The sequence below is a fragment of the Gracilinanus agilis genome, chromosome 3, assembly GCF_016433145.1.
Source record: "Gracilinanus agilis isolate LMUSP501 chromosome 3, AgileGrace, whole genome shotgun sequence".
Classification (NCBI taxonomy): Eukaryota; Metazoa; Chordata; class Mammalia; order Didelphimorphia; family Didelphidae; genus Gracilinanus; species Gracilinanus agilis.
The window spans coordinates 31,015,879-31,029,707 of NC_058132.1; the positions used below are offsets into that span (position 1 = coordinate 31,015,879).

A 13,829-nucleotide genomic window follows, 5' to 3' on the forward strand; every position below is an offset into this window, starting at 1 on the left:
TGAGAGTCAGGCCTAGAGACAGGAGGTCCTAGGTTCAAATCCGGCCTCAGACACTTCCCAGCTGTGTGACCCTGGGCAAGTCACTTGACCCCCATTGCCCACTCTTACCACTCTTCCACCAAGGAGCCCATACACAGAAATTAAGGGTTTTAAAAAAATTGTTTCTACTTGTAATTGAAAAAAATTTAAAAGTTTAAAACTTACCTCCAAACCCTTGGGGTAGAGTAACCTTGCTCTGGAGACCCAACTTGCCAGTTGAATTGGGGTTGAGAGAGTGAACCAGAACCTATATATGGGCTACATTAGGGAAGCATCTAAGAAATTAAGGGAAAATTGGTTACTGCCATTAAAATTCTACCTGGACAGATAGGAACCAACTCTACACATCACGCTGCCCAATGAAGACAAGCAAAGACTCAGAGGAGCCATCAGTGTGCAGCAGAAAAAGAACTATGCTTTGGGTCAGAGGACCAGGATTCAAATTCTGACTTTGCAACTTCCTACTTGTATGACCTCTGGCAAGTCATTTCTCTCACTGGGCCTCAGTTCCCTCTTCGGTAAAATGAGACTCTTGGACTTGGTGACCTCTAAATTCTCCAACTCTAAATCTATATATGATGATATATCATATATAACTCTACATATGATGCTGCCCAGGCTCAGACTTTATTCTCGCCCACAGGAATTTCTCAGTGCAATTTCATAGCTGTCAGCAAACAAACAAATAAATAAATGAACATCCAGGGAAATAGTAATTGCCAGAAAAAGAACTGGACGACGCAGCTAGGTGGCTCAGTAGATAGAGCCGGGCATGGAGATGGGAAGACCTGGGTTCAAATCTAGCCTCAGACACTTTCTAGCTGTATGGCCCTGGGCAAGTCACTTGACTTCCATTTCTTAGCCCTTACCAATCTTCTGCCTTTGAACCAATATATATAAAAACAAAACAGAGTCAGTGTCTCAACTGGGTCAGCAGTGGTTTTGCAGGAATGATTCCTGCTTAGCTAAGAAGATCCTGAATACAACTTCTATTGATCCGTGTAAGGGATTGAATTCCCAAAGGACTGACGCTTTGGCAAGATGGTAGACACGGGCGGGCAGGCAGTGGGGCCTTGTGCTTGGGGACCGGGAGCCCTCGCAGGCCCGTCCGTCCGCTGTTCTCTTCGTGTGCCAGGCGCCTCGGCTCCCTCTCCGTTGGCTGCCCTGAGGGACGCCAGACCCCTCCTTGGGGGAAACTCTAACGGTAAGGAAGGGGTCACGTCTGCAGCGCTTAATCGATTTGTGCTTCCAGATTTGCTCCTGTCAGACCTATTTCTCCACAGCGTTTTTAAGAAAAAAGGTCAAAAGAAATAATATTATTATTACGCAAAGAGCCAGAGACTCAGCTTACAGGAAAGCATAAATGAATCCACAGAAAACCTAAATGTAATGCAGGATTGATGCCAGATCTACAACCACCGCCAGCAATAGAGAAGAGAGCGCGACGTCGCCCAAGGGGGAACGCCACCGCCTGAATGTGCCAGCGCAAGGGGGTCCCCTTAGCAAAGTCCCAGGCAAAAGCGTCCTTCGCTTTCCAGAAGGGGATTTTAATGACCTCAAAACAAAGATGGCTTTGTGCCAAGTGGAGCTCGCCGCCTGCCCGGCTTCCAGACCCCGAGCCCCCCGCAGCGGCCGGCCAAGGCAGGTCTCAAAATGTCAGGAAGACAAAGGTTAGTGTCGCAGAAGCAGCCCCGGCTCTGCCGCTAAGTGGGGAGTCTGTGATAGCCAGCGGGGCACATTTACTCAGTTGTGCTTTAGCCCCTCACATTCCCATCAGGTGGCCCACCAGACAGAGCCTGAACATGGCTTCCCGCAGTGACCCACGTCCCCCACGTCACTCGAGCGCCCGTTTCTGACCAGCGATGCCTTTGAATTCCTTAAGAATATGACTCAAGGGTCAGAGGAGAGGCAGGCCTGGAGATGGGAGGTCCCGGGTTCAAATGTGGCCTCTGACACTTCCTAGCTGTGAGACCCTGGGCAAGTCACTTAGCCCCTCCTGCTCTGCTGGAACCAATACTTGGCATGGATTTTAAGCTGGAAGTAATATCCAATGGCTGAGTCCTCGTCTGGCAGCTGGGAAGGGGAGAAGCCCTCTCCGCTCAGCAGCCCGTGATGCCCAAGACCGTTCTTCATCCAGTGCCAAGGGTCAAGGCCCCCCAGACGCAGCCAGTCTTGGAGGGCCCACTGCGTGACAGGCACTGGGCTAAATTGTGGAGATACAAAGGCATCACATCGAAACGGGGATGACAACAGACAAACAGCCATGTCTCTACAGGCTGAGACAAGGAAACTCAATTCCTGGCTTCTTGCAGGTGTGATTGGAGCAGAGGGAAGGGAAAGCATCCCGGGGAGGTGGGGGCCAGCCGGGAGAGGGAGGCACCAGGATGCCACTAGTCTTCACAGCTCCCATCCTACGTGGTAGAGACCTGGCCTAGGAACCCCCCCAAGACTGAAGGATTTTACCAATCTTCCTGGTCGTCCCAGATTCAGCAACCAATGGACGTCGGCCTCTGCCAAGCACCTGTCACTTGAGCTGTTGTTTGTATTCTGGTGACACCACCTGGACCAGGCTGCCCCGAAGAACACCTCCTCTTCCCTACTTCTTCCTCAGTATTTGGGGCCTGGGCCAGTAGATGGTGTAAGTGTTAATGTTAACTTTTTATTTATAAAAGGGGTAGAAAGGGTGAAAGTACAAAAGGGTAGAGAAGACGTTTATCTATCTAACTGTTGTTCCAGTGCTTGGCTCAGCCAGGACTATCTCCAGAAGACAGGAAGGGAAAAGCAGCTCTCCACTCAGCCACGACGATGACTGGAGCCGAAGGTGACTTCCTTCTTGGAGTTCCCGCTCTGCTAGCCTCCTTCACCAGACTCCCTGCTTTAATGGTGGTTTCCTGTGCTCACCCCTTTTTCAAGGGGGCCAGTTTCCAAATTGTCAGTTGTCACCTTTGGAGCCACACCTTTCTGAGTGTGTGAACTCTTCTCACCTAGCATCAGTAAGGTGTAACCTCACTAAGTGGTTTTCAAGCTTCTCAACTCTTCTATTTCTGGCTTGTTCTTGCCTAGCATCAAGTAAGGTGTGAATTCAGAGACCCAAGAATTATTCCCTTTCACAACGGGTAACCTTCTCCTGGCCTGGCCCATTTATTCTCCTCTCAGCCCTTGCAGGCCGACAGAGCCTCTGGTGGGTTCCCAAACTGTTCCAAGCCATTCGGATACCACATCCTCTCCTGCCTGCGCCTCCTCCCCTGGTGTTAGCCCATCCCCCAGGGAAGAATATACACACACAGAAACTAAATACAAAATCAAATACTTTAATGAAATTGGGGAGCAGGGAAAGAAAACAGCTCAGATATACCACTAAAACTGATACTGCTGGCTGTGGACTCGTTTCTTACATCTTCTGTTTTAACAAGCAAGCAGAAAGACAAACTACGAATTCTTCAAAGTTTCAAATATCCTGAGTAGAGAGTTGTGTTTTTTAAACCACATAAAATGCATATATATGAAACTTCTCTATTCATGAGCTGGTGTCCTGCACTCAGCATTGCACAGATAAAAATAGACTACTTTCAATACACAGATCTAAATACTTCACATTTTTAAATCAGAATTCTCTACACAAGTTTTAAGTTGACAGAATTCAAGTTCCGAATTTTCAGTATAATAGCTTTAACTTGTATTAAACACATGTTTATTTACAATGTGGATAAAGTGTAAGGGTACCTAGTAAGGCCATATTACCATATTGTACTGTTAAACACTGCAAAATATATACACAAATACAACCTAATATAGGCAGAAGTTCTAAAAATCACTTTTCTTGGTTTAACGTAATTGAGTTTCCGTATGGGGGGACGGGAGAGGGGAGGACAGACAGCTTGTAGTTAGCACCAAGCTACACCAACAGTTTAATTAAATAAACATTTGAGCTTTCTTCCAGCTCCATTCAGAAGGGCTGTTCAGAGTTGGGAGTGGAATAAGGAAGAGGTCCACTCTCGATCCCCTCGAGGGTTGTAGCTGTCCATCCATCTGTATCAGTACTAACACTAGCTACAGGAATAGACCCACAGCCACCTTCCAAGGAAGGTCTGGATGCCCAACTAGACAGTTGTTGGGGGAACCAAGCTGTCTACCTGATTCTATCTTCAGTCTCATGACCATGTCCATTAAATGACCATTTCCCTTTGAATTCATGCTTAACAAGTTGAGGAACAAATAAAGCAGAGATGATGGTCGTCAGTCCAGACACCAACCCAGCCAGACTACGAGAAAGAAGGGAGCAGAGGCTCTGTCTGCATCCAAAGGGAGAAGGAAGCACAGCTGCTGCTAACCCTCCAGGCCTCATCTCCTGTGCCTGCTGTGTCCAGGGTGTTCTCGCTCATAGCGATGGCCAGTTCGCTCATAAGACCGAGAACGTTCCCGCCTCTGATCCCTGTAGTAATGACTCTTCTTCTTGTATTTCCCAGAATTATCTGAACGTTCCCTGGACCGGCTTCTAGAGCGTGACGAGCTCCGGCTCCGAGACTTCCGAGGTTTCTGGGCTGCATACTTATAGTCCTTTGATTTTTTGTAGGTCCTGATCTTGGAGCCCTTGTAAGAACCTCCATGGTTGGCCTGTCTTGGGGGAGAATCGCTGCGACTCCGAGAGCGGCTCTGGGACTTTGAACCACTGGAAGTTGAACAGCTTTCACTTTTCCTAGAGAAAAAAATAATCCCCAATGAAACTTCTCCATGATGAAGCCCACATCTCCCAAACTGAGCCTTTAACTCCACAAACCATGCAAGGAGAGTCAGACAGACAGGCCGTTCAAACATACCTCCTCTTAGGAGACGCCGACCTCGACTGTGATCTCGAGTAGCTCTGGTCTCGGCTTCCGCTGCGACTTCTACTTTCTCTGCCTTTTGGCAAGCTGTCAAGGGAAAAGTCTCATTAAGGAAACTGAGGCATCAGTCTAGTCACCCTTAACAGAACACCCCTCCCCAGCAGAGGGCCTCACCCATTCACTGGACTGTTGGATTTGGCCCTCTTAGCACCCTCCATTTTTCTTTTGGCATTCTTCATCGCTTGCACAGAAAGTGGAGAAGGTTTATTTCCTTTGCTTTCTTTGGGGGATTCTAATAAGACAAATGTAAGAAATTAGATGAGATGCCAACAATAAAGAATCAGTGAGAACTTAACCCAAAGGCTGAGACTTCCCCGAGTCCTTCTTTCCTAATTCCACACCAGAGCCCCAAACTAAGACAAGAGTACACCTGTGAGCCAAGTTGTTCTTCCTAATGTCAAAAGAAGCTTGGGAAATCCTAGAAGCAAACCTCACTGGCATTTCACTGCCTCTGGACTTTATCATACAGAGAAGAGAGCAAAGGGCCTCAACACAGAATATAATTTGATTAAATCTGTGTATCTCATCACACCTCAATAGTTGGCCCACTCCCCTCCCAGCCTTACCAACAACATAAGGAAAACTTTCAGAAAGGTTATCATCTCATTCTCCTGGGTTTGCTGACTAGCCCCCCTACCTATAGTCTCTCCTTTCTCCCAACAATCCCTCACCTCACGTAGGCTCATGATTCCTAGAAGTGACTTCTGACCCATGATTTCAAGGATCTAAGAAATCTGAGTGAGGCTCAAAGCACTTCATAAGCACACTCTGATCTGCCTTTCAAGGTGGTTCCACATGGCTTTCTTGCTGCTCCTGGCATCAGACACTGCACTTTGCACTTCCTGTCCCCACATCTTTGCACAAGCTTTTCCCTCCTGCCTGGAACTCCTCCCTCAAGCAGATACACACCTACACCTTTCAAGGCTCAGTTTGAGCATCTCACCCTACTTGAGAACATTTTCCTGATTCCTCAGCTGCCTGGACCTCTCCCACCATCATGTACAGGATAGAATGTAAGTGCCCTGAAGGCAGGGATGGTTTCATTTTTCTCTCTGTATTCCTGCCTAATGCTTTGTGGTGAAGAAACTTTGGAGAACAATAATTCTGAAAACTAAAGGGCATAGGGTTCTAGAGGAAGCTCTAACTTTCTGAGTCCCAGATCCCTTCTCAGAATGCTTGCAGATGCACAAAACACACAGGTTTACAAAGAAAACAAAAGATGGAAGCACCACAGTATCAGAAAATACATGTCCACAGCCCCACGGAAAGAGACTTCCCTACAAAGTCAACAATGGAACCCCAAGAAGGGTGACCTTCACCAGACCCTCACCTATTTTAGGAACAGGGGAAAAGCCCGATGTGTTGTCTGAAATAGGGGTCCCATCTGCAAGCAGGCCTTTAGCTTGGGCTTTTGCCTCTTCTAGGGCATGCTTTTTCTTTTCAACTTCACTTTCCAAATATGTCAGATCAACCTATAAAACCCACACCAGTCAAAAAAAAAGTCAAGAAATCAAAGTTCAATGGTCAAACATAATTAAGGGGGAAAATACCAAAGTAAAAATAGGTAGCAGAAAAATAAAATAAACCTTTTTCCGAGTATAGAGCAATAAAATTTTAAAGCAGATTTCTTGGATCTCTTCCTCAGATGCTCCAAACAACAGAAACCAATGGGGACGATTAGGAAGAGGAATCTAGAAAAAGAAATACTACCATCAATATTCACACCTTTATGGCCTTTAGTGCCAGGCACAGAAAAAGACAAGGACATTGGAAGGCAGGTATTTTGTTTACCAAAACCCAGCACTGCTCCAGTAAAAATATTTTTAAATTCCATTACTTCAAAATTCACAAATTCAAAAAGGTCAGAAAAGGAACCTAACCAAATTATTTTAATTTACCCACACGAGTAAAATGTACCATGCAAAACAAGTTCATCTAGGAACCATCACCATTTCAACCAACCATTTTATACAGGATAAATCAAATACTGACCTCTAATGTCCTAGCAGCAAGATAGATACACGCACAGGCAATGCTCTCTGGCTGGAACCTTACAAAGACATCTGTTCGGAGACTATCATTCATATAGTTCCTAAAAGTCAAACACAAAAGAATTGCAACTCCCCAAGGCAATGCTGAACATGTCTGCATTCACTATAAAATATTACTCGATTTCTAAGCATTCTACCTCTAAATCTGAGGGCTAGACAGTCCTGTAAATCTCAAGAGTTAATGGAGGATCATTAGAATAACTTCTTCTGGACACAGGGCAGGAGGGAAGGGACAGTAATTTTTTGTTTTTTTTTAAAAGCTGACTTTGTCAGATAATACTGTTATGAAAGAGAACCAATTTTAACTTTACTTTTCCCTGCTAAGACTACTGGCCTGCTCTCATGCAAAAGCACAACGCTTTGGAAAGACAAAATCTACCATAGTGGTTAAAAAGTATTCAATTAAAGGAATTTATGCTCAATCTCCGTAGTGCAGAGAAGCATGCAAACTCAAGCCATCAGCTGAGCAGTGGTCCTTTCTGGAGTTCTTCTGAGATTAGCCATCCTCTTCCCTGCAGTTCCTTTGCACCAGAAAAATGTTTGCTTTTTTGGTTTGGTTTTGTTTTTCAACCTGTCCATTTCCCATGACGGACTGATTCACAGCATCCGGAACAGAATCCATTTTGATGGGGAAAAACGCCCTTGTGCGTAATTCGGGTATATGGGAACATCATGCAGAGGAAGGCTCAATACCCAAAGGGAAATCCTCTTCGCAGGTTTATCAAAGAATCGTTTCCAAATTGTCCCATTTCAACAAGGAGTCTTAAAATGAACATTCACAGAATCAGACAATGGCAATAAAATACTGGAAGTTTCACAGTCAGTAAACACATTTAAAAACTATATGGCAATTTAAAAGTTATCAAAGTACAAAAGGTTTGTGTCTAAACAGAATGCAAAATATTAATTTACTACATTTTCAACATTATTCCTTCAGAGAAAGGCACTTAAAATTTGATATTCTAAAATCAGAACTTGGGCATCTGGCTGTAAATCAAGTTTGGTGAGAGGTAAGAGCTGACCCCAGGAGAACAGAACTTGCTTTAAGTTATGATTTATAACTCCAGAGAGTTTTCAAAGCATGGCCTGCAATTCCCTCATGTTCAGCATCATTCATGGGCCAGACCACCCCTTACTGTGATCTCTACCCTTATCATTTCCTCCTGCCCACCCATAAGTTTTTTAAAGAATTACATTAAGCTGTTAAAATTATAATCAAGGAAAGCAATCTATAATAGGACTACAAAAGGTAGTGCTCTAAGCATCAATAAACAACAAAATAAGGTCACCATTAGACTTTGGGAAATCCCACATAACTGTACATTTGTTGGTCAGTAAAAGCTATCATTTTTTTTTGCCAGCAAACATGATTTTAAACATTTTAGCTACAGTGATTAATCAAAACAGCCACAAACAATAAAAGTGCCCAATTCCGTTCCTTATAAATAAAAGTCCTAAAATACAAAACAATTAAGAACATTTAAAAAATAAGAATACTGAATATTTGTACTTGTTGCTGTACTTGAAATTTACAATGTTTAAGAAAGTATGTCAACGTTTAAAGGTGTGTACCTTTTACTAAACTATAGCTGTTGCTGGAAAAAGTGCAACTGAGCAATTTTTAGAAATGTAGAGCTGAGCCAAGACACAGAACCACAGGCTACAACTACCAATCTGGACAGACTCCCAGTCTGTCACACTTTTTTAACTCCCCATCCCCTCACCCCTTAATTTTGCAAAGAAAAAGGTAGCACACCTTTAATATACAGGTACAGCAGCTTTAAAGTGACAAAATTTAAGTTAAGACAGTTATAAAATCTAATAAATACAATTGTCAAAGCACAACAAAAAAATGAACAAGAAAAAAAAGTCAAAGATAACCACAAGCAGCAGTCGGCCAGTTACTATACTATCGTATATACCACCTGTCTAGAGCCAGCCTTCTCTGGAGAGCCTGCATTGGATTGACTGAAGACGGCAGCTATCCCTGCACCAAAGCGCTTGGACAGCAGAGGAGAAGTCTTAGTCACTTACCCTCAGAGGCTACCCTTTGATTAAAAGAGTACAGAAAAGAAAAGTCAAAATAGGTTCTCCATCAAACAAGTAATAGCACCAGACAGTTCAGTCAGCAGAAATATGACCCTTAATAGATTAACTCCATGAAAAAAAAAACCACAAAACACAAAAATCCCACACACACTAAACTGTTAAATCCAAATTTGCTTCAAGCATACACATTGCTAAAATCAACGCCTGGAATTTTAGGAAATTCTTCCGACCCTCTCCTTCCTCCCACAGGGATTTAATAGAGAAGCAGACAGAAAAGGTTTTATAACAGATGTTAAGCCACTAGCCTGGGTCTACTTTAATGTCTCTGATATCCCTGTATTATGTCCAGTGCTCCAAATCAAGAGGTGGCAGGGATTTCTAGCACAAGGAGGGTTACTAAGTACCTCTTTTATGTACTTTGCCCAAAGGAAAGACCACTTCAACCCTTTCAATTAAGAGGAAGGGAAAGCAATGGAAAACAGGGAGGAAACAGGGGAGGAGGATATACACTACCTTACCATTAAGACAGTGCCTGAAATTTTAAGAAGCTGATCGAAATCTACACAGCAGACTGGGGCACTTCAGACAACTGTGGAGCCCACAACCAAAGTCATGGGATAAGACTACCCACTGCCCAAAGTGCCTCAAACCAACATATTTCTGCCACTGCCCTTGCTGGTCTCTTAAAACAAAAAAAATCAACTTACCATGAGGTCTGGACCAGGTGTTGATTACGCTCACATTCTAACACCTGAAGGTACATAACGATTATCTGGAAGATACGGGTCATTCAGTTATTACCAAGAACCTTTAGATCCCAGAATTCAGTTCACAGGAGCAACCATGCAGCAAATGAGATCATGATGCTAGATTTCAAGGAGTAGCCTCATGATGGTATATCCAGACAGAAAGACAGCACTGTTGGTGCTGAGCATTTGCTGAAGGATATACACTCCCTGCTTTGCAGTATGCACTGGGACACTTGGGTTGGGGCATAGCTGTGCCCTACCAAGTATGCCTCACCTCCACATCATGCAGTTCTAATCTAATTTTTGCCCTTAATTCTACTTCTACTGTGGGATCAGCTTGTTCTACACATCTCAACTGCTATCTCGAACAGTAACAGCAAACCACGAGGACTACTTCTAGTAACAGTCAAAAGGCAGTGTTTAAAAATCTAAAGCCAGGAGATAAAGATAAGGAAGACCACAGTGATCAAGGTTAAATTTCTCATCTAAGTGGTAGTTAATAGCACAGGAGGGAAAAAAACCTCTTCCTGTTGCTGGAGGCAGTAAAATACTCAAGTGCATTAGGCATGCTCCCGTGGTTGATACAATCAGATTTACTTCACTCTAAAAGAAAAGGGCTCTGGGAAGGCTGGCAATTCAAAGTGGGAAAAAGAGAAAGCGTCACCAAATCAGGATTATCAAGTCAACAGTAGTGACAACAAATAAGAAAAAAATCAAAATGCTTCTATACCCCCACAGAAACCAGTGTACATTTTTACAGTACAGACATCTATTTGGTTTAAAATAACGATATATGCAATCTTTTGACATCTGATAGGGCCACCATGCTAAGGACAGAAACTAGCATGGCAAGTCAAACCAGCAATCCAACCACCTCTGTGTATCTTCATTCATTGGTGCAAGTGGACAAATGTGATTTTTGTTTCTTAGCTAAAATGCCACAACTGGACCATGAATATTGATGTAAATTGAATCTAATGGGAGCATGTATTCAAGAACCATTTCAGTTAAATTAAATTTACCCACCTTATGAGGGTGTTTTACATGGACACAGAACCCCAACTCCTTCAGAACTCTTCTCTCAGCCTTTATAATTTGGTTCTTCAAATTAACATAATCCTGATCCAAGAGCAGAGGTACAGGTTTCCTACAACAAATTCCAAGTTTCAAAACCCCCAAGGTCAAATGGAAAAATTAAAAACCAGTATTGCACATTTATAGCTATAACGTATAACATTATGCATGGATATGGCAAACATCATGTTATTTCAATAGTCTGGGCACAAAGGCACTGAGAAATGCTGGATGATTTAACTTATGTCACTAATAATAGCACAAGAACTTCTGAAATGGGCAGTGAAGGGAACTTTCAACCTTTCAGAGTACAAAGTACTAGTCAAAAGGTACAATCCATCAAAAGCCAAAGAAGGTGGCAAAGGAAATGAAAACCAATAGGTATAGTTTGACGTTAACAATATAGACTCACTAATTTTGCTCATCTGGGTTCAAATTCCTACTCTACTATTTTTGACTTAGTGTGACCTCGGATAAACCCTATAACCTCTATGGGTCTAAATTTTTATTATCAGTGAAACAAGCAGACTGGGACAGATGACCTCAGAGGATTTTCTATGTCCCTTCATAGGTCTAGGTCCAAGATCCGAATAAACCTATGGTTCTTTTGAGTATACTTAAAAAATACCCAGAACACTTACTTTTTCTCCCTCAAATGCCGAAGTCGATGAAACACATTAATTACGTCCCTTATCCGTCTTGGAGCTTCTTCTATTTTGGAGGCCAGATGAACACAGGCCATTGATACGTGCTGAAATATAAGTATTGCAACATACTGATGTTTTGCTCAAATCTGGAACTGTGATCGCCTCCAACAGCTTAAGGAGGGCTAATAAGAGAAAATGGCAGGTAAATACAAGTAACAGGACAACCTGCAAGATAAGCAGCGCTTTATAACTTACATGGCTTATCAAACACAATGAAGCAAAAATACTTAATCTATCGAGGATATCTAGCAATTAGGACAAAAATCAAATGCATTTTTGGGCTTCATATATTAAAATGTTATGTATTTAGCTTGAAACAGAAATGGGGAGGGGGGGGAGATTCTACTTACCTCCATGGAATGCTTCACGAACGATTTGGTATAAAAGAACCGTTGAAACAACACCTGCCCTGTAGCCATGGCCACCTAGAAAGGGAAAAGAATTCAAGATTATTTTTTTAAAAAAGGATTTGCCAAAGTTTTCTTGATCAATAAAAAACACGTTAAGTCTCATAATGCAACTCACTGTATTCAAGAAGAAAATAAAATCAAACAAAGTTTTTCCTTTTTTTTTTTTTATCCTTACCTTCTGACTTAGAATTGATACAATTATGGATTCTAAGGTTAGACAATTTGGGGGTTTTAGCAACTTGTCCAGGGTTATACAGCCATGTGTCTGGGGGGCCACATTTGAATCCAGGTTCTCCCAATTCCAGGCTAGCATTCTATATCCACTGTGCTCTGAATACAATAGCTATCTTTAAGCCAAGAAAAACCAGTCTATCTCAAAACATGTGGACAATGAAAACAACTTCCCACCCCCTCACAGAGGTATTTCCTAAACATTAAATAAGTACAATTGGCTAGAGTAGTCTCAAATGCATCCCACACACAGAGCCATCTTTACAAGAGGAACAGGCCCTGCTAATAAAATCCAACAATAGGCGATTTGGAGAAGCTTTGACCTGGGATGAGCAAAGGAAGGGCAAAAACAAACTGGGAGGGGGAAGGTGGCAAAGGAGAACATTTGAGCAATCCTGTCCCGGCCCACTTGCACAATACTGGGCAGCCCAGACAGCTGGGGAAAATCCAATGTTATTCTAGGGTAGAGATTGTTTTTAGTTTTGTTTTCCTAGCTTCAGAACCTATTGCTTTGGCGGGCTCCATATCACCCAGGAAGCCACCAATGCAGGCAACACCCTCCTCCTTAGAAAAAAAGGCCCTCCCTCTACCTTATTTCTCAGAACCTCAACCTAATCACCCCAAGATGTTTTCTGTTTGCTGTGGTTGCTTTCAAATTTAAGGTCTTAAAAGGTAAGTCGGTCAATAGAATACAAGCTGAGCCAGGGCTTCCCCGAGAAACGCTCTTTTAAAAAACCAGATCTTTCCGGAGAGGACATCGAAGCTAGCCCAGAGCGCCTCTACATCCCCTCCCTGTTCCCCTCCCCAAGTCCTTTGCCAGGTTCCTTTTGGAGCTTTTAAGTGGGTGGACACGAAAAACCTCTCAGTGACATTATTTTTTCTTAGGGTCTACTGTATTCCGATGAGGTGTCCCCCTCTTACTGGGGGAGGGGCGCGCCTTACTGGGATCAGAGCTTCTCCCGGGTCTTGGTCCTCATTTCAGATTAAAAAAAAAAAAAAAAAAAAAAAACCGAGCTCAGAAGTGCTGGGTGACTTAATACCTTGGGAGGGGCCTCTGCCGTAGACATGGAGACCCAGCTTTCATTTTACACAAGAGCAAACTGAGGCCCTGGGATAATCCTGGATTTTTAGGAACCCAGGAACGTGGAATGAAAACCCATTGGCTATACAGAGAAGTACACTGAGGCTGGGCAGGGCGCGGTGCCCTAAGCCCACAGTTCAACACGAGAGGACTCGGGGGTCAGAGGTCCGCCGAAAGTCCTCCCCCCCAATTAAGAAGTAGTCGCCCTGGGTTTCGGGGTGGAGTGTAATACCTGGACCTTCCTAAGGTTCCACGCCCAGCTTTGTCCCGGACGACTCCGGGAACAAAGGAACAGCCCGGCAGCCTCCCTCTCTCCCCTCCCCCTTCTGTCCCCTTCCCCTCCCCCCCAGCGCTCGCGCCTGCGCGCTGGCGGCCGGGCGGGGCGGCGGCGGTTACCTCGGCCTCGAGGCCTACTCCCTTCCCCCCTCCCTTCCCCCCTCCCACCTTCCGGACCCTTACCCCCCCCACGCCGGGTCGGGCCTCCCCTCCCCTCCCCCTCCCGGGCTGGGCCCCGTACGGACCTGCGGCAAGCGCAGCAGGATGCCGGCCGCCTGG

The 13,829-nt window shown here is 44.1% G+C and overlaps 1 protein-coding gene across 1 annotated transcript in view; it reads right to left on the reverse strand.

Annotated features, from left to right (window-relative positions):
- Positions 1 to 3,330: 3,330 nt before the first annotated feature.
- Positions 3,331 to 13,829, reverse strand: part of CCNL2 (cyclin L2) — a 35,563-nt gene continuing 25,064 nt past the window's right edge. Inside the window, exons 2-12 of the mRNA XM_044668635.1 lie at positions 13,796 to 13,825; positions 11,903 to 11,977; positions 11,487 to 11,596; positions 10,798 to 10,918; positions 9,730 to 9,794; positions 6,915 to 7,014; positions 6,509 to 6,613; positions 6,253 to 6,394; positions 5,037 to 5,154; positions 4,857 to 4,949; positions 3,331 to 4,735 (exon numbers count right to left, since the gene is read on the reverse strand). Of these exons, the coding sequence (XP_044524570.1) occupies positions 4,381 to 4,735; positions 4,857 to 4,949; positions 5,037 to 5,154; positions 6,253 to 6,394; positions 6,509 to 6,613; positions 6,915 to 7,014; positions 9,730 to 9,794; positions 10,798 to 10,918; positions 11,487 to 11,596; positions 11,903 to 11,977; positions 13,796 to 13,825 (1,314 nt within the window). The 3' untranslated portion in view covers positions 3,331 to 4,380. The remainder of the gene's footprint in view (positions 4,736 to 4,856; positions 4,950 to 5,036; positions 5,155 to 6,252; positions 6,395 to 6,508; positions 6,614 to 6,914; positions 7,015 to 9,729; positions 9,795 to 10,797; positions 10,919 to 11,486; positions 11,597 to 11,902; positions 11,978 to 13,795; positions 13,826 to 13,829) is intronic.